The sequence below is a fragment of the Bison bison genome, unplaced genomic scaffold (genome assembly GCF_000754665.1).
Source record: "Bison bison bison isolate TAMUID 2011002044 unplaced genomic scaffold, Bison_UMD1.0 scf7180017864108, whole genome shotgun sequence".
Taxonomy (NCBI): Eukaryota; Metazoa; Chordata; class Mammalia; order Artiodactyla; family Bovidae; genus Bison; species Bison bison.
The window spans coordinates 5,740,625-5,764,687 of record NW_011494680.1 but is presented as its reverse complement, the minus strand read 5'-3'; the positions used below and the strand labels follow the sequence as shown (position 1 = coordinate 5,764,687).

At 46.9% G+C, this 24,063-nt stretch overlaps 1 protein-coding gene across 1 annotated transcript in view; it reads left to right on the top strand.

Annotated features, from left to right (window-relative positions):
• Positions 1 to 24,063, top strand: part of PRKDC (protein kinase, DNA-activated, catalytic polypeptide) — a 131,138-nt gene that overhangs the window by 43,550 nt on the left and 63,525 nt on the right. The window contains exons 30-43 of the mRNA XM_010838939.1: positions 793 to 926; positions 3,649 to 3,900; positions 5,561 to 5,784; positions 6,618 to 6,826; positions 7,015 to 7,147; positions 7,563 to 7,721; positions 8,609 to 8,812; positions 10,385 to 10,570; positions 10,939 to 11,043; positions 11,826 to 11,993; positions 13,965 to 14,092; positions 18,147 to 18,354; positions 22,454 to 22,632; positions 24,049 to 24,063. Coding sequence (XP_010837241.1) covers positions 793 to 926; positions 3,649 to 3,900; positions 5,561 to 5,784; positions 6,618 to 6,826; positions 7,015 to 7,147; positions 7,563 to 7,721; positions 8,609 to 8,812; positions 10,385 to 10,570; positions 10,939 to 11,043; positions 11,826 to 11,993; positions 13,965 to 14,092; positions 18,147 to 18,354; positions 22,454 to 22,632; positions 24,049 to 24,063 — 2,304 coding nt within the window. The remainder of the gene's footprint in view (positions 1 to 792; positions 927 to 3,648; positions 3,901 to 5,560; positions 5,785 to 6,617; positions 6,827 to 7,014; positions 7,148 to 7,562; positions 7,722 to 8,608; positions 8,813 to 10,384; positions 10,571 to 10,938; positions 11,044 to 11,825; positions 11,994 to 13,964; positions 14,093 to 18,146; positions 18,355 to 22,453; positions 22,633 to 24,048) is intronic.

Sequence of the window (24,063 nt, the reverse complement as noted above, 5' to 3'; positions counted from 1 at the left end):
CTAGAACAGTAGGATTTTGAGAGACATGAAGTTACAGGATTTTGAAATGAAGTCCTTCAAAACCAAGGCTGGCTCATCGCCCAGTGGTTTCCTGTCTTTACTCCCATTTCCGTTCTGCCGGGTCCCATTCTCAGACGGGGTCAGGGTGTGCCATGTCCCCTCTCCCCTGGGTCTGTGCAGGGGCCTGAGGAGCCCTGGCATATGCTAACACTCTGCAGAGGCATAGCCTGTGGACTGGACATTGATTCTTACTCTGTGGTTTTAAAATCGATTCTCCCCGACCCTAGGCGTGGCATCCCTCCAGGTTGCTATGCTCACTCTTGAGCAGCAGGATTACTTTGAGGTCTGGTGACAGCGTGGGTCACTGGGCCCTGCCCTGGAATTGGCCTTTGTAGGTTTACAAGGGGCTGAGAATTTGCCTTTCTGCCGAGTTTATAGATGACACTGATGAAGCTGGTCCAGGGAGCACAACTTGAGAAGCTCTGCTTCGGATCCTTGACCCCTTTTGTTTTAAACTGCACTTAACAGAAAACATGAAAATATGTGGTACTGTTCTTTTAGAAATGCTTTTTAATTTTTCCCTCAATTAAAAAAAAAGGCAATGAGCATTTAGGATCTATTTCACCTGTGACATTTTGATTGTATTCCAATGATAATACATTAAAAATAAATCAAATACCTTTTAATGAGTTTTCCACATGTATTAAGGAAGCAAAATTAAACTTATGGTTTATGGTTGGCTAAATGCTGAATGTTGGGGCAAATACTGAATGCAGTGTGTTCTCCATACAGAGGCTTCCCACCTGTGGCGTCCTTGTGCCTGTCGGACGTGGTCCAGTGGCTTTTCACCAACTGCGGGAGGCCCCAGACGGAATGTCGACACAAGTCCATAGAACTCTTCTATAAGCTTGTTCCTTTGCTGCCAGGTATGGCGATCATTGTGCCCTATAAGTGTCTTTTACCAGTAGTCTAGAGATGTACTTATATAAAATGTGATCTTTCCATTTAGACTAATGTAACATGCCTCTAACAAACAAAAAGTAAGTTATGTTCAATAGTCATTTCAGGTCATTTGTATGACAGCTGATAATTTATGGCTACAGAGTTCTCAAAGATTTGAGAACTTTAGAAGGAAAAATCCTGTTTTGATGTTAGATGAAACAGAGGAAGTAAATTTAGGATTTCTTAGTATCTTTTTTTTTCTTCTACAACATTTTTGCTTTTCTATTCCACTTAAAAGAAGGAAGAGTTGGATGACCATGGTAGTTGTTAACGTGATATTCAATTAAAATTTAGAAATCTTATTAACGGTTAATGAAGAAATGTAGTTGTTTTATTTTGACATGTAAATTAATAAGGAATTCCGGACTCCCAAGTCTGGATGCTGTCAGATCTTTGTGACATTAAAGGAAAGCAGTGGACCTGTGCTTTTTAGTAGTCACTGTTCTGGACCTCTAAACTGTGCTTAGAGACTTGAGATCATGTCTCAGTTTCTCAGGAGTGAGCGTCTTGTCTCTCCAGTTAGTCCGTCCCCAGGTTTGGTGGCTGAGGCGTGGGGATGCTGGGCTTCACGTGCGCCGGGCACGAGTCCGGAACCAAGTGGTGCTGTGCCACGTGCATCTGGGTGAGGCGGCGCCCTGCACCATGGCTTCTCAGCCTGTTTAGCAGGTGGCGTGGAGGACCACTGTGGGGAACAAGAGGCGAGATGCCTTCCTGTCATTCTGGGAGTTAGAAGGATTGTGCATTTTTTTATACTGTGGAATATAGTACAAGTCGCTTAGTCGTGCCCCACTCTTTGTGACCCCATGGGCTGTAGGCTCCTATGTCCATGGGATTTTCCAGGCAAGAATACTGGAGTGGGTTGCCATTTCCTTCTCCAGGGTACTATGAAATACGTGATGTTAAATACTATATAATTTACATACTATATATCATGATTGTATTCATGCTGTATATTTACATATACTATGTAAACATATAGTATGTATTTATCCACCGTACTATAATTTAACATATGTGATAGAGATGTATGTTTGTGCTTTTAATTTTTAGGGAATTGTTTAAAAAGCATTAGTATTTTATATATGCTTTTAGTCAGCAAAGTTTGTTTCACATGTTTCCATTCTCACAAGGAAGTCAGTGCAGAGTGGATGGATGGGGTGGAGGGCGGAGCAGAGGTGGGACTGTTTCCTGCAGGCCCCATGCCTGCAGGTGGCGTTGGCGCGGCCGCTCTTCCTCCCAGCTGCCTGCTGCAGGCCCTCCTATACTTTGGTGAAATATCAGGGCTCTACCTCTCAGAATGATCTGTGTTGAGCACCGGACGCTGGGTTCGCCATCTGACTCGTCCTCCTGTGTCCTCTAGGGGGCCTCTGCCCACTTCAGGGATATTTAAGGTCCTGCGTCCTGCAGAGGTGCCCTGTGCACCAGGGCCAGGCGCGTGGACACCCAGATGCGTGGGACGTGATGAACAGTGCAGGTTTGTTCCCCACCAGGGGATGGTGGTGGAAAGGCCCCGCCTCACGGGGAGTGGGAGCGAGAGACAACCTCCCCACCCTCCCCGACTCATCTTGTTTCCCTCTAGGCCTTTCTTCCTGGGCCCTTCATTTCTGCATGTTCTCCACTGCCACTCTCAGCTAGCACTTGATGTAGAATTTACATATCTTCTTATTCTTTACTCACTGTTACAGTTTTCTTTGTCTCTTAGTGAAAATAATGAACTGGTAATTTTTCTTTCTAAAACTCTGAAAACATGGTTCTAATCTTTTCTTACGTGGCTTGTGATAGGTATTTTCTGAGACAATAAAAAAACATTCTTTCTTTTGCATCAGAAATACCTTACTGTTTCAGTTTCTAACTTCATTAGAATGACTTGACGTGTTTAAAGGCACTGATTTCAGAGCCTACAAAATACGCTTTAACATTCTTTGTTTAATTTAGAAAATAATTAATATCTATTAGAAAAATATCTTTTAAAAAGTAGATCATTTAATTCTCTTATTTAATGAACTGGACTTTGCCACGTGGTAGATGCTCTTCCGAGCACTGTTTCAGATATTAGCTGCTTTGGTTCACGTAATCTTGGCGACAGCCCCGGAGGCGGATGTTGTGTGAGTCACTGGACAAGGACACAGGCCAGGGGGCCGCTCCCCGTGGTGCTGGCTGGCCAGGCAGGACCTTCAGAGGGCCTCACTACTCCTGTGCTTGTTCCTGCGAAAAAGCAATAATGGTTCTCAAGATAGAGGGCAGGAGGAAGAGTCTGAAGTTTATGGATAGTGAAAAGGTATCCAGTTAGGTTGCTAATGGTTAAAGACACTGAGGAGAATGACTTCTGGTGAAATTACCTTCTTGTCTGTGGGCTCAGGGAGTGAGCTGTGAGTGCCACAGTTAGAAAAACACTATCCTGGATCATTTTGGAATTTCATTGCATTGGTAGGTTTGTTTGTGTGAGTCTTTTATGGGGGGCTGTATTTGAAATATTGTGATATTGCCCGTTTTGTTATGGTCTGATGACATTTTAACCTACCAGACCTTTTTTTGTTCTTTATTGGTAGGAGAAGCTATTTTTTATTTTCGTATAGCGATTACCAAATGATTTTAATCACGCGAGAGTGACTGATGTGTGTGTTTGAATCCTGTTTCTCTTTTAAGGCAACAGGTCCCCTTCCTCGTGGCTGAGAGACCTGGTCCAGAAGGAAGGTGTCCCCTTCCTCGTGAGCACCTTCGAGGGCGGAGGAGCCCGGGACCGGCCGGCCGGCCTGCTGGCCCAGCCCACCCTCCGCCACCTGCAGGGCCCCTTCAGCCTGCGCGCCGCCCTGCAGTGGATGGATGCGCTGCTGGCTGCACTGGAGTGCTATAACACCTTCCTGGATGCGGGCACCCTCAGCGCCGCCGAGGTCCTGGGTGGGTAGAGCCTGTCGGCTCAGCTCCACGGCTCTGCCCGGAGCCAGGCTGGGGAAGAGATGGGGCATGTGACTGGACGGGATCACGGGTGTCATTCTCGACTCTGCCTGCTCCCTGCGCTCACAGTCAGGGTTCGAGGCCCCCTGTCTCACCGCCCCGGGATCCACACCACTCTCTCGCCCTGCTCCCTGGTTCTCCACCCCCGTGCCCCCTCATCTTCTGGGCTCCTGGGGGGGGTGTCTGTAGTTTTCTTAGCTCTTCTGGGCTCCTGGGGGGGGTGTCTGTAGTTTTCTTAGCTCTTCCTGTTCCTGGAGCATTTCTGTTCTAGGCGGTAGTGACGGCGCTTGCGGAGGACAGCGGGCGGTGGGATGTGTGTGCTGAGCGGGCCCTGCCCCCTGGGGACCTGCATGGCCCACGTGGGCAGGTGCCACTCTGGGAGGGGAGTCCCTAGGGAGGAGTGCGTGCAGCTGGCCGGTGGCTGCCAAGTGCGCTCTGCTGTGAGGCTCAGAGCAGCCGCATTTAGTGTCTGGGATTTCTCCGGGGTCCTCGCTTGCGTGGGCCTAACTGCAGACTTTCCCACAGAACAGGTTGGGTTGTTCAAATGATTGAACTGGGGGCATCTGCTCCAGCTGTGGTGACAGCTGACTGAGGGGACTGGGTCCTCCCCCAGTCCTGTCAGAGGTGACAGGGTTAGAAGGACTCAGGTGGTCCCTGGTCTGCTGCACTCAGGGCACCTCAGGTTTGAGAATGTGACTCTGACCAACTGTACTCTCAGTTACTTGAATACATAATGACCTGTCCAGAATTACTCAAGTGACCCGTCAGGTGGCAATTTGATTAACTTTCCTTAAATCTAATGACACAGAGAACTGGACACCCCACCCGAGAGGGTCTCACCCAGCCTCCACCTTTGCTCATCTCTCGACTTAGGCACCACTGGGGTCACTTGTCCCTGTCTTTATGCCCAGATGGTGAGCTGCACTCCGATTGCAGAGTGGAGAGCTTATGTCTGTCCTTCTGTGGCAGACGGGTTGGGCCAGGGGAGTGTATCTCAGACTCATGAGTTTTGTGGGAAACCCGTCTGGGAGTTGGCCTGAAATTGACTCCATGAAACAGCCAGTCAGAGCCCCCTGTTTAAGGCCAGGATGTGTCTCCCCCGCTGCCCCTTTGGGGGACATTTAGGTGGTTTCTTCTTATTTTAAATTGAAAACATTGCTAGAATGAACATCCTCAAAGCGCATGTTTGCGGTTCCACTGTTATTTCATGAAGATAAAATCTCAGTTCTGGATCAAAGGATATGAACTTTTAAACCTTTGATAGAAATTGGTGTGCACGTTATTTTAAAGCTTTTAGTATGATTGAGCAAATAGCCCTTCAAAAAGATTGTGTGAATTTATGGTCCCGTGGGTAGTGTTTGAGAAGCAGGATCTAACCCTGCATAGGTGTGTTCTTACTGTGTGGGTCTGCAGCTGAATTCTAGGTGGGTTGTGTTTTGAAATGAGAAGAAATAACTGCCCGTTTTATTCAGCTTTTATTGAACCTTTAAAAATTTGACTGAAAGTATATATATCATGCCCATACTTAAAGAAGGAATTTTACATTAATCTTAGTGATTTTTGAAGGAGGTGTATGCTGATATTTTACTATAACTTTTTCTAGGTGCTGAAACGCAGTCTTCGCTTTGGGAAGCAGTGGCTTTCTTCTTAGAGAGCATCGCCCTGCACGACATGACGGCAGCACAGAAGTGCTTCGGCGTGGGGACCACGGGTGACAGGCCCAGCCCGCAGGAGGGCGACAGGTACAGCTACAGCAAGTGCACGGTGGTCGTCCGGGTCCTGGAGTTCTCCACGACGCTGCTGGGCACCTGCCCCGACGGCTGGAAGGTGGGCCTGCCCTCCCGCCGGCTCTGCTTCCCCAGAGCTGTCCCTATGTGGGAACAGTCTGTTCTTGAAAATACCGGACTTCAGGTTCTCACGTGGGAACAGAAGACAATTTTCTAAATGTCTTATTGGCTCTTGGGTTTTATGCTGTGACCGAGCACCTGCCTGAGGAAATGCACATCAGCCAAAGTTTGTAAATGTGTCTGTTTGGCCGAGGCCCACAGCCCACCCATTGGCATCTACTGTGTGCCTACTGTGCACCTGGCCTGCCCCTCCCAGGGCTGGGGGCCCAGGCTGCCCCATGAGGGTGCCATGGGGGCACCTCCAGGCCCACCTCTCCCAGGGCTGGGGGCCCAGGCTGCCCCATGAGGGTGCCACGGGGGCACCTCCAGGCCCACCTCTCCAGGGCTGGGGGCCCAGGCTGCCCCATGAGGGTTTCACGGGGGCACTTCCAGATCCTACTCTCTGGTGGCTGAGGGCTCAGACCACCCCATAAGGGTATCATGGGGGGCACCTTCAGGCCCGCCTCTCCCAGGGCTGGGGGCCCAGGCCTCTCTGTGAGAGTGTCATGGGGGGCACCTCCAGGCCCACCTCTCCTGGGGCTGAGGGCTCAGACGACCCCATAAGGGTGTCATGAGGGCACCTCCAGATCTGCCTCTACCAGGGCTAGGGGCCCAGGCCTCTCTGTGAGAGTGTCATGGGGGCACCTCCAGGCCTGCCTCTCCCGGGGCAAAGATGGAGAGCGGGTGCCAGCCCTTCCCCCAGGCAGACGGACTCCCATGTGCCTGGCCGTCCAGGGCGCTGGGAGTCCCACTGCTGCCATTACGTCTGTCCAGTTCCTTGGGAAAGACTCGTGCAGCGCAGACCTCATGAGGCTCCTGGTGAGGACGTTGTGTGCACCCTCAAGTGTGGGCTTCAACATTGGAGATGTGCGGGTGATGGAGCAGCTCCCCGACGTGTGTGTGGCCCTGCTGAGGGCCCTGAAGACGTCTTCACACCAGGACATGCTGGAGGCCTGCCTCCGGGAAGAGGTCACGGCAGAAAGGTGGGGCTCTGGACGGGCTCAGCACGGGGGTGGCGTCAGCCAGGGCCTGCTCTGCCCCAGGACAGTGGCTATGGCTGGGGCCCTGCAAGCTTGTAAATGCATTCCAGCAGGACTCAAGATTGTCAGAGTCTTTACAGTAAGGAGGCCAGCACTCACCTGGTTTTTCTTTGTTTTCCTTGCCTGGCCAGCATTGAGGAGCTGTGTGCTGTTGACCTGTATGGCCCGGACGCTCACATGAAGAGGGCCAGACTGGCTTCTCTCGTGTTGGCTTGTAAGCAGCTGCACAAGGCTGGCTTTCTGCATGTCATAGTGCCGTCTCAGGTAACTGTGCTGCGTTGTTTTACATTTGTCTTAGCTTATTATGCCAGTTAGTCTATTTGTGTGTAGTCTTTTTTAAGACATTGTTATGTACAGAGCTTGCTGAGATGGGAATTAGAGAAATACTTGATCCAGACACGTCAGTGTTGCCTGCAACAGTGAATGCTAAAGGTCGTGAATGTAAACTGGAAATCCAGTGAAGGACTTGTGAATGTTTTCAGCAGCCTTCTGAGACCTTTAGGCACTAACTGCTGTCCTCCCTTTGTGGCAGGAAGCAGAGGTGAGTGAAGTTGCCCCTGAGAGTTGGAAGGCAGTGGTCAGTGTTAGTGAACGTGGCTTTTTATGAATGAAAGCGGTGAGGTTGTGTTTTCCTCTCAAGCGTCTCATTGCTGGGTATCTCAGTGTTGCTTCACTTCAGTCTGCAGATGAGCAGCATTCTCTCGGCATGAAGCTTCTTTCCTTGGTTTATAAAAGCATCGCCCCTGGACATGAGGGGCTGAGTCTGTCCTCCCTGGACCCCAGCTGCCGGCGGTTCGCACGTGAGCTTCTGGAGCTGGCCTTTGCGTGCGGAGGACTGGTAGGAGATGCGCCCGCGTGCTCATGTGCCTTCTGGTGACCTTGGGCAGCGTTCACAGCGTCCCTGGAGACGGGAGTTTAGTTGGGGACCCTCTCAGCTGTGGCTACCCACTGCTGTATTCTGACCTGGAGAATTCCATGGACTGTATAGTCCATAGAGTTGCAGAGAGTCTGACACAACTGAGCAACTTTGACTTTCACGCCACTTTTCTGAGCTGCACAAGGACTTTAATAACTGATTTACGTAAGATGACTTTTTCTCCCATAAGAAAAGAGTTTCCCTTTTTTTTATAAAAGGAGTAGAATGATGTTCTTGAACTGAGGTTTGGTTTTTCTCAGGCAGAGCACATTCTGTGGGTGCAGAGCCACCCTGTGCTGACGCAGTGGCTCTTCCTCCCCCGTCCTTGGTGACTCGAGAGGCTGGCGTGGGAGGCGCGTCCAGTCGCCCCAAGTGCTCATGGCCTCGGGCTCTGCCGGGCGGCCTCGGATGATCTCGCTGGCCGAGGGTCCCCGTCCACCGCCCCCCTTCTCCTGCCTGCCCCCATACCCCCTCAGCACAGACAGACTACTGTCTAACGTCCTCACCTGAGGGTCCCCACCCACCGCCCCCCTTCTCCTGTCCCCTTGTCCCCTTGGAACAGGCAGACGACTGTCTAACGACCTCACCTATCCCAGATGCTCCCCTCAAAGCAGGATTTGGGGGAGCCCTGGGAGACACGGGAGTAGGGAAGAGTTCTGACCCCAAATGGAACCTGGGAAATGGAGCCTGAGGAGGGTCTTCAGTGCACACCAGCTCGACCTCCCAGGCCAGGCCCCTATGCTTTACATGTCAGAGTTCTCTGTCGCCCAGAGAGTCCTGACCACTGCCGTCCCCTCTCCTCCTTGCAGTGTGAGCGCCTGGTGGGTCTCCTCCTGGACACAGCTGTGGTATCCACGCCATCCTCAGGAGGCGCCCAGAGGAACGTTGTCAGCTTCTCTCATGGACAGTATTTCTACAACCTGTTCTCAGAAACAGTCAACACTGAACTGTTGAGAAATCTGGATCTTGCCGTATCAGAGCTCATGAAGTCATCTATGGGTAATCCCAAAATGGTAATGGGTTTTTCCTCTTAGGAAAGTGTGTTTTCTTTAGTAATAAAGGGGTTGCTGTACTGCTGAGAAAATACATCATTAAAACAAAATACAATCTCTGCCTGGAAGGTCTAAAACTCCTGCCCAAAGCCTCTCCTCTGTGAGCAGTTAGTGATGTAGTGGATATGAGACTTTGACCCTTGTTCTCATCTCGCAGGGCCCGAACGACACGGCTCAGCTGTGGGAGCGACCGGCCTTAGTCTCCCCCGGCTATGGCTGGGCCAACGCCGCAGTCCCCGCCACAATGCTGCGTCCTCGCTTCCCACACATTCATGTTTTGGCCCCTCTGCCCCTCACACCGAACCTTTGCAGGTCAATATTTAATATGTAGTTGACTTTGGTCTGCTAAACTTAATTTTGAACTTTAAGTTGGTTGGTAGACCATCAAAAATCGTTAACTGTTGCAATGGCCATTCTAAGGCAGAGGCATAATTTCCTGCTGAGTTAATGAGCTGTTATTGCAAGGAGACTTTACAGCTGGGGCCCGAGTCAGCAGGTTGTTAACTATGTGAGAGTTAAGAGCAGGTGTTTCCGATGCGCCTGGTCTCCACGGGGTCGGGGTCTGTGTCCCGTGCGCCTCTCTGGGAAAGCTGCTGGGGCAAGTTCTGCACCAAAATGGTGTTGCAGTGGGGACTGAGGAGGACATAGATCTGGGAAGTGGGCAGTCTCCCGGGGAGGGCGCTGACCCCCACGCAAGCCCCGGGAGGCGCCCCCCCCACCCCCCCGATGATGCACAGCCTCCCCCTTCCCACCCCGCCCCGATGCGTTTGATGACAGCAGTGATGGTCATGAGAAAAGCTCAGGAGGGGGACACACTGGGGCGCTGTCCCTCTGCCCAGCGAGAATCCATGTACAGCCTCTGTGTGTGCGAATCCCTCCCACGGACGGCGGCGCTAGAGTGCATTTCCTCGTCAAGGGTACCTGCGCCATTCAAACCATGTTGTTCACAAGTCAAGTATTAGGTTCATGGCCGACAGTGTTGCCAAGGAAGGAGACATATGCTAGCCTGGCTCATCTGTGAGTGGGGTCATGGCAGCGGGGACGTTGATTCGTGGATCTCAGTGGACTTAGGAGAGCGCTGTTGGGAAGGCGGTTGGACAGGAATACATGCACATGTGTCCCTGTGTGTGTGCACGTGTGTGCCTGTGTCCCTGTGTGCATGTGCCTACGTATGTGTGTGCTCTGTGGCTGTATCTCTGTGTGCCTGTGTCCCTGTGTGTGTGCACGTGAACATGGTGGTAATGGTGACCACGGAGAGCTGACTTCCCCTCCCATGGAGGATGCCCCCACTAAGAAGACAGTAGTGGTGTAAGCCTGATTTAGTCAAGGGGCTGGAGACCACTGTGGGCCTTTGTAAGAAAACTCACATGTTAAGTTACGTGTGAACTTCAGATTTGAGGAGCTGTGAGGTAAAAGGCTTTTCTGGAAATAGTGTCTTCATTTTCCGTGAAGAGCTTTGAATGACAGTAAATTCTGTTGTCCGTCTGTCGGCCTGGATGGTAAGTTTCCCTTTCTTTGCCCGCACTGTTCCAGGTGAGCGCCGTTCTAAATGGCCTGTTGGATCAGAGCTACCGGGACCGAGCCAGCCAGAAGCACCAAGGCCTGAAACTGGTCAGCACCATCCTGCAGAGCTGGGGGTGCTGCAGCACGTGGTGGGCTGGGGACGCCACCCCTGACAGCAAAACTGCGGTGCTCACCTTACTGGCAAAAATTCTGCAGGTATTTTCAGAGAGCTTGAAAATGTAATTGTGTCCATTGCTTGTGTCTTTGAAAGTTTGGTGGAGGTTTCTTGAAAAGCTCATTAGTTTGACTAATTTCCGATTCACTTACATCTTATGTTTTTCTGTTTTTTTACTTTATTGTCCTTTATCTTCATTGTTTCTTCTTATACTTTATCTTCTCAGTGTACCTTTATGTGCATTGTTTTAGAGGATAGTTTTAAAATATTTCAGAACAGAAATTGTTGACATCCTTTTGAAGCCCAAAAACAAATTTATAGATCATTTCTGAAATTTGAAAAGTAGAAAATGTAGTATAGGAAATCGGAGGCACAGTGTAGAGATCTGAGTTTATTTTCCCTCTGTTAGATCGATTCATCGGTGTCCTTTAATACAAGTCACAGTGCCTTCCCGGAAGTTTTTACAACATTTGTGAGTCTACTTGGTGATCCAAAATTGGATCTACATTTAAAGGTAAGAGATTAACAAGACTTTTTTCGGATTATGGTCTCCATTTGTTTCCTGTTTTATATTTTTGTGTATTTGTGATATTTTCTGTTTTTTTTTTAAATTTTATTTTATGGAAAATTTCAGGCATTCTCAAAAGCAGAGGGAGCAGCACAGAGAACCGCTGGATCCCTGTCACTGGTTTTTGTAGCCATCAGTCATCTTTCTACTAATTAAGAATCTAAAACTTCTCAGTAACTTGGGTCCAGAACTTCATAGACTGTAATTTTAGAGTCCTGTAACAGTTAGATTTTACTCCAGTAAAGTGTAGCCTCATGAAAGTGTCTTGCTCCTGGATCACAAGGATTTTTCTTTGGGATTTTCTGCTTCATGTGCTTAGTCAGGTTTCACATTTCTCAGCACAAGGGGGTCTGGGAACTGATGTCCCGCCCAGGGAGGAAGGCCCTGCCTGGGATCTCCGGGGCCCTGGTGGAGGAGAGTCAGCTCTGCATTCACCCTGTAGGCTGTCCACAATGGTCTTTCCTCAAGGACTTGGGCAGCAGGTTCCTAGTAGTGGTTCTGCTTGTAGGAGGAGAAATCACGCAGACTCATGCTGCCCTGTCGCATGCTCTCGGGTGGCCCTGACTTGGCCACCGAGACAAGAGTGGAAGCCTGGATGCGGGGCACATCCCACCGTGGGCTTGGTGTCCTGCAGTGGTCATTGAACCCCCTGGCTCCATCTGTAGAGAGCAGTCATTGCCCTTGTCCATGGGGCCTGCAGCTAGTCTCACCTTGTGCTTGCTCCGCAGGGCCAGGCCGTGGCACTGCTCCCCTTCTTCTCCAGCCTCACGGGGGACCGTCTGCAGGAGCTCAGACACATTCTTGAGAAGCTCATAGTCTCTCATTTCCCCATGAGGTCTGGAGAGTTTCCCCCGGGGACTCTGCGCTACAGTAACTACGTGGATTGTATGAAAAAGGTTAGTTTTCAGTAGTAGCAAACAAAGGTAAAACACTGTTTGTTTCCTGTTAACATTTCTTGGGGAGAAGTAACTGAAATATTGAGAGAATGTTCTCATTTTAAGGATTCTGTTGAATTCATTTTGAAAGCTGGGTGTCTGTGGAGGCAGAAGCGTTATTTAAATCCTTTGTAACTAATTGTTCCTCAGACTTCCCTGGTGGCTCATACAGTAAAAGCATCTGCCTATAATGCGAGAGATCTGGGTTTGATCCCTGGGTTGGGAAGATCCCCTGGAGAAGGAAATGGCGACCCACTCCAGTAATCTTGCCTTGAAAATCCCATGGACGAGGAGCCTGGTAGGCTACAGTCCGTGGGGTCACAAAGAGTCGGACATGACTAAACGACTTCTCTTTCTTTTCCAATATAAAAATTGTGAGGTATTTTATGCATATAAATTTGTGCAGTATTTTATACATGATGTGTAACTTTTGAAGAATAATACCCAAAAAAACTTAGAAACAGAATATTACGTATATGGTACAGCTTCTGAAGTTTGAGTAGTGGTTGTTTGAGAAGCATCTATATAACCATCTCCCATATTCAGCTGTTAACTTTTTGTCATACTTGCTTTGTGTGTGTGCATGCGGTGTGTGTGTGTTTGGCTGAAACCTTTGCGAGTTAGCTGCACACGTCCTGGAGATTCACCCCCGGATGCTTCAGCAGTGCGTCCTGAGCGGGAGGTGCCACGCTGATTCCAGACACAGGAAAGTTTACACTGCTCTCAGACCCTGTGTTCTGACGTCTGTGGTCACACTTCTGATGTCCTTGTGTTTGGCTGGATGTTTCAAATCAGGATCTAATTAACAGTTGCTTTAAATTGTCATGTCTCTCTGGTGTCTTTACATCTGTAACTGCTTCCCCTTCATCCCTTTTGTTTCTCTGTGATGTTGGGTTTTGGAAGAAAGCAGAGCCTGTTCTTAGAGGCTGACCCCCTTTGTCTGATTGGTTCCTTGAGGTGCTCTTTTGTTTCCCTCTCCCTCTGCATTTTCTCTAAACTAGAATTCAGGCTGCAGGCATGGCCATGATATTCAGGCTCACCTTTCTGGCAACAGCACCCTCCCCCAGTAGGCCTTGTGAGCGACCTCACGTCTGCTGGCTGGTCACAGTGGTTGCCACCTCACTTCTCTGTTGGATGGTGTATTCTTTCTGCAAATTGGAAGTCATCAGTGGGCAGCAGCACCACTGCACCAGTACCATCTGAATTTCCTGCTCCCTCACAACCTGCCAGCGACTTGTTGTTGAGTCCACAAAGGTTCTGAGTAGATCTATAGTACCTTTCTCTTACTGTAAGTGCAAGTGCAAATAATCATGGAACGTTTGAAGAAAGCTTCTGGCCTAAAAAAGATGTAAAACAACAGGAACTGAGAGGGAACAGAGTCAACAAGTCAAGATAACATCAAAGAGACTGTTCAGAGTAACTTCAGAGACTAGAGATGGTGTCATGTTGAGAAAGAACAAGTGAGGGCTCTTGGAAATTAATTACACGAGGGCAGAATTAAAAAGCCTTCACCAAACGGCGGATGAGATTGCAGCTGTCTGCTGAAGTGTAGAGAGAACAGAGGGACATGGAGGTGGAAGGTGGGACGTGAGGTGAGAACGCTGCACCCACAGCCTGGAGTGTGTGCGGTGTGGCGAGGCTGGTGTGAGGGGACACTCGCACCCTGGGGGCTGGAGCCCAGGAGCGGCCTCGTGGAGGGGAAGAGAGGACCCAAAACGTGGTCAGAGGAAAACTATCTGTGAAACTCTGAGGGAATCAAAGCTCAAGTATTTTGTGAACATTATGGGCCAGGCATTAACTGTAGCCCCCAAAATGACCTATATTGGCATTTGTTAATCTTTGTGAAACTGTTACAATTTTCTCTTTTTTATTTGAACTGTCGAAAACCAGTCCAACGATTATCACCACCATTGGTGTGTGTTTCTTTCCTAGTTTCTGGATGCATTGGAGTTATCCCAGAGTCCTATGTTGATGGAGTTGATGACAGAAGTTCTGTGTCGGGAACAGCAGCATGTTCTGGAAGAATTATTTCAGTCTACTTTCAGGAAGGTTGCCAGAAAGTAAGTCACTCCTAGTTTGTGATCCCAGGAACCATAAATGTTTTATTTCTGTGGGAGATTATTATCGCTGTGCAGAAAACAGTGAGTGCCTTATAATAGTAGATGCAGTTAAATTTTTGACAAAATCCAACACTCATTTACTCATTTATGATAAAAGTGGCAAAAGGTCATCTAAGAAAAACCAACAGCCAACAAAATATAGTGAAAGGCTGAGTGTTTTCTTCCTGAGTTTGAGAACAAGTTAAGGATGTATATTCTTTTCTACTCAATATAGTACTGGAGGTTCCAGCCATTGTAATCAGGCAGGCAAAAGAAATAAAAGACACTCAAGGTGGAAAGAAAGAAATAGAACTGTATTTACTCACAGATGGCCCAAGGTAGAAAATCCTGAAGATCGCAAGAAACTATTAGAACAAATAGACAATTATAGAAAATTTATTACGTACAGGATCAGTATTCACAAACCAATGGTATTTCTATATATGAAGAGAGAACATTTGACACTATAATTACAAATGTAATTCCATTGATAATAGCATAGAAAAGAATAAAACAGATGGGAATAAATCTAACAAAAGAAGTTCAAGACTAGTACACCAAAAAGTACAATCTATTGGTTAAGGAAATTAAAAAATGAAAGATCTAAATAAGTGGAGTGATATTCCATGTGCATGAATTACAAGATACAATATTGTTAGCATGGTTATTTCTATCTGCATTGGTAGCTTTCGTGCAGTCCATATCAGAATTCCAACAAGTCTTATTTTTTTGTATATAGGAATTGTCTAGGGGTTTCTAATATTTTATGGAAGTGCAAAATACCCCTTAACAGCCAAAATAATTTTGAAAAAGAGGGATAAAATTGGAGGATTTTTCACACCCCAGTTTTAAAACTTACTCCAATGCTACAATTGTCTCTATGTAATTTTTTTCATTTTTAGAGCTTTTTAAGACAAAACAGAGGTAAATGTCAGTCCATTGCCATCACTTTTCTTTCTGATGTTCCTGCTGTCCCATCTGTGGCCAGTGGGTCCCTGGTAGCTAGTTCCTCAGTGCTTGGGCAGCTCTCCACTGGTCTCTGATTGTCTTTCAGATGCTCTCTGGCTCTGCAGATTGTCTCAGGCTCCTGAATCACACCATTTCTCCAGAGGGTCCGTGAAATGGTGTTTAGAGACCACAGTCTTGGTCCGAGGTGAACTTGGTGCTGCTGGGTTGCAGTGTTACTTTCAGTTCACACAACTAAGGAAGAGTTTGTTAAGGAAAAGAAAAATACTCTGATCTTTCTCTTTCAATCTTAACATTATGAGTTCTTTATTGTTTAACTTCTTTTATTATTTTTTCCTTTACATTGTAGATCTTTATTTTTTCTGTTGAGTATTGATTTAAATAACATTCCATGTTACTAATTGTTTTATCCTATAATACACAGAAAGTATCTTCAAAAATAACTAAGAATAATCATAGCTGGATGAAGTTAACATTTAAAATTTTATTTATAATTTACTTAGAGTGTATTCTCTGAGGATATAGTCACACTTTATGTTCACTTGAGTGTTTTTCAGTGTGTGGTTATTACACCACTTCATTAGGTACACTTTAATTAATTTTCAGATCTTAGAAGTTATTTTCTTTTTATTTAATTTTGTTTTTGAACGTGTGAAATACATACATGCATTGAACACTGAAAGTAAGTAATGTGCTGTGTTCCGGAACCTTCCATCTTGGTCCCTCTTCTGTCATCTTACGCTCCTTTACCTTTTTTTCTACTTATTATATTCTACAGACACTCCAAATCAGCTATAGAGATCTCTGCTTTCCTTTTTTTAAAAAAAGCAATTGTGTAATTATTCACTGTGTGGAAGTGTTGCAGTGTGTGGACACAGTCCCTGCTGCTGGGCTCTGTGTCAGCCTTTTGCTGTTGAAAGTAGTAGCTCAGTGACTAGAGTAATGGCTCAGTGACTAGAGTAATGGCACAGTGACTAAATAGCTCAGTGAGTAGAGGAATAGCCAGCGACTGGAGTAATAGTTCAGTGACTAGAGGAGTAATAGCACAGTGACCAGAGGAGTAATAGCCCAGTGACCAGAGGAGTAATAGTGCAACGACCAGAGGAGCAATAGCTCAGTGACTATAAATAGCTCAGTGGCTAGAGTAATAGCTCAATGACTAGAGTAATAGCACAGTGACCAGAGGAGTAATAGTGCAACAACCAGAGGAGCAATAGCTCAGTGACTAGAGCAATAGCTCAGTGACTAGAGCAATAGCTCAATGACTAGAGTAATAGCTCAGTGACTAGAGTAGTAGCTCAATGACTAGAGTAATAGCTCAGTGACTAGAGTAGTAGCTCAGTGACTAGAGTAATGGCACAGTGACTATAAATAGCTCAGTGACTAGAGTAATAGCTCAATGACTAGAGTAATAGCACAGTGACCAGAGGAGTAATAGTGCAACAACCAGAGGAGCAATAGCTCAGTGACTAGAGTAGTAGCTCAGTGACTAGAGTAGTAGCTCAGTGACTAGAGTAATGGCACAGTGACTATAAATAGCTCAGTGACTAGAGTAATAGCTCAATGACTAGAGTAATAGCACAGTGACCAGAGGAGTAATAGTGCAACAACCAGAGGAGCAATAGCTCAGTGACTAGAGTAGTAGCTCAGTGACTAGAGTAATGGCACAGTGACTAAATATCTCAGTGACTAGAGTAATAGCTCAGTGACTAGAGTAATGGCTCAGTGACTAGAGTAATGGCTCAGTGACTAGAGTAATAGCTCAGTGACTAGAGTAATAGCTCAGTGACTAGAGTCAATAGCTCAGTGACTAGAGTAGTAGCTCAGTGACTAGAGTAATAGCACAGTGACTAGAGTAATGGCTCAGTGACTAAATAGCTCAGTGACTAGAGTAATAGTTCAGTGACTAGAGTAATGGCTCAGTGACTAGAGTAGTGGCTCAGTGACTAGAGTAATGGCTCAGCGACCAGAGGAGCCGTAGCCCAGTGACTCGCCCTGGGCCTGGCCTGTTGTGTGTTGCCAGTGCAGCTTTGCAGTGGATCCCTAAGTGTGAGAGCAAAGGTAAACGTATCTTTAATTGTGCTAGATATCATCACATCCCCTCTGGGGGATGTGTTATTTGTATTCCTTTTGGCAATGTATATAAGTGTGTATTTCATCACAGTCTTGTCAATGGAGTATACTGACAAACGTGGATTTTTTCCGGTGATAACAGGTGAGAAAGAATGTCTCAGTGTCACTCTAATGTGTTTCTTCTGTTATGAGTGACGTGGAACACGTGTTCATAGTGAATGCTCATCTGCACTGACTTTGCAGTAAACTGTGTGGTGGCCATTCTTGCTCTTTTCCCTTTCCTCCTTCTTCCTTTAGCAGGATGGTCCTGGAGAATTTAGGTCTGGGACAGAGTCTGGACTCACATTGCAGAGCTCTTGTAGGTCCAATCGTGTCCTGAAACCTCAATTTTTTGTGACTGAATTACCCTCAAATTCAGTATTTTTTCTCATATCTAACTTGTGAACATCAAGATTTTAGAACTGGGAAAGATTTTAATGGCCATTCAGTCATAACCTCTTATTTTTTTTTTTGTAACCTCTTATTTTTATAGGCAGGGAAACAGTCTATCCTTTAACTTCAAGATTCATAGACTGAATTGTGTAGGCAATCATTCATAGACCATGTTTCCCCGATGGCTGAGTCTCTACCTGGAAAGTACAATGGTGGGTCCTTGGTTCATGAGTTTCAGGGTCCGGGACACATGCTGGAGTTCAGCCTGGGGCTCTTCGAAGCCTTGCATGTGTCCTCTGAACCGGACCAAACTTGAAAATAAATGAAAATATCCTTTTTCCTAGGCCTAAAAAGGCACGAAGGTTTCTGGGGATGAGTAAGATCACATGGCTTATGTGCATATTCTTCTTGTGTTTCATGGTTTTATATACATAATCATTGGTTTTCTAATTCATAATCATTAGCATTTACTTGTAGCATAGTGGGCCCTCGTGGAGTATTCGTTTAAAGCCGGCATGTGCATGTAATTTTCCTTTGTTCTTAGGAGTTCATGTGCCACGCAGTTGGGCCTTCTGGAAAGCGTGTACCGGAAGTTCAGCAGGGACGATCTGCTTCCCAGCGCCACCCGCCAGGCGGTAGTGGGCCGGGCCCTTCTCACTCTGCTGCGGCACTGTGGTCTGGGGGCTCTGAGGGACTTCTTCAGCAGAACTGTGGTGGAGGCTATCGATGTGTTGAAGTCCAGGTTTACAAAGGTATCAAAGTCTGTTACTAAGTTGGATGTTAGTAAGAGACGACAGCCCTCCTTGGTCAGGGTCACTAGAAACTGCCGGGTATTCAGCCAGGGTGTCAGCAACTCAAGAAGCGTCCCCTCCGTGCTCTGATCTCAGCCTTTGGGCACATGGCGTCTGCGTTAGTCTCCGGAGACGTCTGTAACAAATGACTGGGAGTGTGGCTTAGACCCACAGGGCTTTCTGTCTCATGGTTCTGAGATCAGAAGTCAGAAATCTGCTTCCTGGGGCTGTACTTGCTCTGGAGGCTCCAAGGAGAACACGTTTCTCTCCACCAGCCCCTGGGCCCAGCATCCCTCACTCATGGCCCCGGTGCTCCTCCCTCGGCTCATGGCCCGGGTGCTCCTCCCTCGGCTCATGGCCCCGGTGCTCCTCCCTCCGAGTCTTGGTCACTTGACCCCCCCCTTCTCCTCTTCCTCTTCTTCTTTTTTAAAAAAATCCACTATTTTTCTTTTTTTAAATTGATATATAGTTGATTTACAATGTTGTGTTCATTTCAGGTATACAGCAAAGTGTGTGTTATATTAAGTTGGTGCAAACGTAATTGTAGTTTTGGGCTGTGAATTTTAAAACATTATAACTAGGCTCAAACACATCTTTATTAATCAAAGTAGGAACCATTACAGTCATTCACTGTTGTCGCATAGAATAAGAGAAGATGACTCTTCAAAACAACCAAGCCTTTTCACCTTTCCAGTTTGCTTCACATACTAAACAACCATAGAGTGGTTGACAATGAGTTCTTCGACAACTTCTCTCGTAGTTTTAAGAGGATCAGCTTCAGTGATGGCTCTCAATTGGTCGTTGTCAACATCCGAAGTCTGGGTACTTCACTCCTTATCTGCAAGGCTCTCATCTCCTTTGCAAAACTTCTTGAACCACCACCACACTGTACATTCATTAGCAGTTTCTGGGCCAAATGCGTTGTTGATGTTGTAAGTTGTCTCCTCTGCTTTATGACTCATTTTGAACTTGAATAAGAAAAATCGCTCAAATTTGCTTTTTGTCTAGCTTCATTTCCATAGTCTATCATTACACATATCATTACATTACATTACAGACCATATCATTACACAGCTGTAAGTCATTAGCAAAAATCTTAGTGAGAAATGTGCATTAAAATGATGTAATGATATATAACATAACCAAATTAAGAATGTATTCCAATATCAAACAGCAGAGTTCAACAGTGCAAAACCCCAATTACTTTTGCACCAACCTAATACATATATCAGAGAAGGCAATGGCACCCCACTCCAGTACTTTTGCCTAGAAAATCCCATGGACGGAGGAGCCTGGTAGGCTGCAGTCCATAGGGTCACTAGCGACTTCACTTTCTCTTTTCACTTTCATGCATTGGAGAAGGAAATGGCAGCCCACTCCAGTGTTCTTGCCTGGAGAATCCCAGGGACAGGGAAGCCTGGTGGGCTGCCGTCTATGGGGTCACACAGAATCAGACACGACTGAAGTGACTTAGCAGCAGCAATACATATATGTGTGTCTATTCTTTATTTGATTCTTTCCCATTAGAGGTTATTACAAGACACTGAGTATAGTTCCTGTGCTATACAATGGGTCTTTGTCTGTCTGTTTTATGTATAGTTACGTGTATGTTAATTCTAGACTCCTAATTTATCTGCTTCCCCTCCTCACCCTTTAGTAACCAGAAGTCTGTTCTCTGTCTTTGAATCTATTTCTGTTTTCTAAGTTGACTGTCTCATAGTTTAGATTCCACTTATAAATGATACCATATGATATTTGTCTTTGTGTGACTTACTTCCCTTAGTATGATAATCTGTAGGTCCGTCCATGTTGCTGCAAATGGCATTATTTCATTCTTTTTTATGGCTAAGTAATATTCTCTCGTGTTGATGTATGTACCACCTCTTTATCCATTCCACTGTCAGTGAACACTTGAGTTGCTTCTGGCCTCCTCAGTTCTGTGTACTGTCTCTCTCTGCCTCTCTCCTGTAAACAGGAGTGTGTTTAGGACCCTCTTGGATAATCTCAGAATTCTTTGTTTCATTTCATCTGTCTCGTCCCTTCTCTCATGCAAGGTGACAGACCCAGGTTCCAGGATTGGAGTGTGGGTGTCCTTTCAGGTCTTTAATTCAGCCTCATAGCCCACCTGTGCCAAGTGTTTCTACTTGCAAAATACAGTTACCTCATTCCAGGTCTAAACCCATTACAACATCAACTTCTGTGTCCAAAAGCTCACCTAAAAATTGTTAGCACCAAGTCCCAGACCTCATCATCTAAATCGGTATGGGTGGGCTTCTCAGAATGGTGCATTCTGAGCCCACATCCTCTCCGTTTGTGGACCTGTGAAGCTAGAAAACACGTTATTTGCTTCCAAAATACAGTGGTGGGACAGGCATAGGATGATCATTATAGACATTCCTATTCCAAACAGGAGACAATGGAAGGAAGGAGTTTGTTCTCCAAAGCAGTTTGAAAATTCAGCCGGGCAGATCCATTAGGCTTCAAGACCTGAGAATAGTGCTCTGTGGCCTGATGTTTATGCTCTGGGCCAAAGACTCCGTCCTTGGAGTCATCTCCTTTTTCCTTGAAGGTTAGCATTTGTTTTCAGCTGAGCAGTTTTGTCTGTTTCTTGCCTGTAGCATTTGGGGAATATAGCATCCTTTTTTTAAATTTCATCTTGTCTCCTTCCCTTTCAGTTCAAACTGGTCTGAGCTTCTCAGAAACTTTCTGTCTGTCTCCTGCCCATCTTGGAGATTCCTGCCACGGCCCCTCCCTGGTCCTGGGTCTTACGGGGGTTGGGGGGAGTGCAGGCTGAGGCAGCAGTGAGCACAGGCTTCTTTCCCTGGCTGCCCCTGTGGTCTTCTCCAATCGACTTCCCTCACCATGGATCTCCTCGTGGCAGCGTCTTCTACAAGCTGGATGGGCTGAGAATTTCCCACATCATCAAGTTCTGGTTCTTTTTGTTTAATAGTTCTGTCTAATTTCTCATACCCACATTTTATTATGAGCAGCAAAGAAGAAGCCAGGCTTATCTCCAACAAATTTACTTAGAAATCCTTTCAGCTCCATATTCAAGGGCACAGCCTACATTCTCTGCTTCCTGCACAACCTCTGAACATTCTTCAGCTAAGCTTTCTCCCACCATAGGGCATGGATCCTCTTTCCTCCAGTTTCTAAAAACTGTTACCTACTTCATTCTGAGACCTCACCACCAATTACTTTTAACGTCCGTATTTCTACCAAAAATAGGTTTGTGACGATGCCATTCCGAGACAGCATTCATTGCTTTTGCTGCCACTGCCTTGCCCTCCACTTCCTTCTGAGTGCTCACCATCAGTGCCTTCAATGTTGACATTTCTAACAACAATCTCTACAAGGCAATATAGACATTTTCTGTCATTAATGTTGACATTTCTAACAACAATCTCTACAAGGCAATATAGACATTTTCTGTCATGTATGGTGAAATTTTTTTCCTCCTCTCTTCCCTGTTCAATTCCAAAGCCACTTATGTATTTTTTTCATTTTGAAGTAGCCCCCCCACTCTTGGTACCCAAATATATATTAGTTTCCTTAACCCCCTGTAATAAATTACTGTAAGCTCGGTGCCCCCAGAAGTCTGTTGTTGTTTTGGAGGCCAGAAGTCCAAAATGAGTTTCACTGAGCTGAAGTATTTGCTGCCACACATCAGTACTTACGTTCATGTTTTAGCCCCTGGGCTATTTCTTACTGAAGTGGTTTAACATCTTTGTTAAAATTATTTTCAATTTAAAGGGCATTGAGTATTGACAGACAGCAATTCACTCAGTCCTGTCCGACTCTTTGTGACCCCACAGACTGTGTAGCCCGCCAGTCTCCTCTGTCTATGGAATTCTCCAGGCAAGAATACTAGAGTGGGTTGCCATTGCCTTCTGCAGGGAAGATTCACGACCCAGGGATTGAACCTGGGTCTCCTGCATCACAGGCAGATTCTTTACTGTCTGGGCCACCAGGAAACATTGAGTATTAAAGTTGATTTATTCAATAAAATATTTTCCATGTTTGATAGGACCAAAGATAATCATTTTTTATATGTTTTTAGCTGAATGAATCTGCCTTTGACACTCAAATCACCAAGAAGATGGGATATTACAAGATGCTAGAGGTGATGTACTCTCGTCTTCCAAAAGATGATGTCCACTCCAAGGAATCTAAAATTAACCAGGTGTTCCACGGCTCGAGCGTCACAGAAGGAAATGAACTTACAAAGACATTGATTAAGTAAGGTTTTCCTTAACTTTAGATTGTAGTTAATTTTTTTGGTGCATGTATTTTTACTTATGTATATAATATGAATATATGCCTAAACACTGAATCTTAGTAGTTTTCCTGTGTACAGACTATGTGGTGGTGGTGATGCCTCTGTCTGTGGGATTCTCCAGGCAGGAACACTGGAGTGGAGTGCTGTTTCTTTCTCCAGGGGATCTTCCCAACCCAGGGATCAAACTTAGGTCTCCTGCATGGCATGGCAGGCAGATTCTTTCCCACTGAGCCACCAGGGAAGCCCCTACAGAGTACTTGGATGGAGTTAATTCAACATGTCATTGAGCAGCATGTTTTATCCAATCACATCATCCATAAAGAGTACAGCTTTTTCCCTTACTGTTTTTCTACCATTTTTTCTCCCTCAACAGCTCAATATGTTTTCAGTGTACGATTTACAGGAAGGCAGGATTGAGTGTATTTTATTTCTCTTTCATTTGAAACTGAAGGAGTGTTTAGCATTTCTAAGCAGTGGTTCTGTAAAGCACAGAATAGTCAGACGTGTCATCTCTGAAGCCAGCTTTCTGTGCAGCTCCTGTCTTAGTGCTGAACACAGATGTGTAGGGTCTCGCTCTGCAGAGTCCCCTCCACCCCTGTGAAGCCTCCTTATGTGTGCGCCTTGGGGGTGATGTCACCCCCAGGCATTGGCATCGATGAAGGTCTTGAGGGCCATGTTTTTCCTTCTGAATCCAACCTCTGAGCACAGCCCCCAGGGCTGGTGGGTTTGTGTTGCTAGTCTCCTGGAGCTAGTGGCAGGTGGGCTTGCCAGGTGGAGCTGCATAGGCCTCCTGGTGATAAGTCTCGCTGCCCTGTGGTCACAGCTACCATCCGTGTATTACCGGAACCTGATCGATTGCTCCTCGGCCTGCAACTCTGCAGAGGGACCCCGTCCCATAGCTAGGGGGTCCCATGGCTGGGGGTTTCCTGTAACTGGAGGGGGCCTGGCAGGGTAGGGGATGTGGTCCCCTGGCTGGGGCTGGTACACTTCTCCCGTCAAGGGCTGGCCGGTGATCCCTTCCAACTGCAGGCTGTGCAGAGCAGCTGGGAGCAGCGTAGACGGAGGGGCAGCTGTGTTCTGATGGCAGTGTGCTCACAGGGGCTGGCCGCTGTGGGCAGGGCCAAGACCAGGCTCCTGGGTGTGCTGGGCACCTCTGTCACCGCTGCCACCCACCTTCCATGCCCTTGCACAGACCTTGGACTGTCATTTCAGACCCGGCATCTTGGAGCACCCCCTGCTCCTCAGGCTGGGCCCCCCACCCCAGCTTCCTGTGCAGTACAGCCTAGGTGTGGGCGCGGATGTGCAGGGCAGGTCCCGTGCTGTGGACTGGAGCCGGTCGCCCCTGGAGGGACTGACCGCCACCCGGTCGCCCACAGGCTGTGCCACGATGC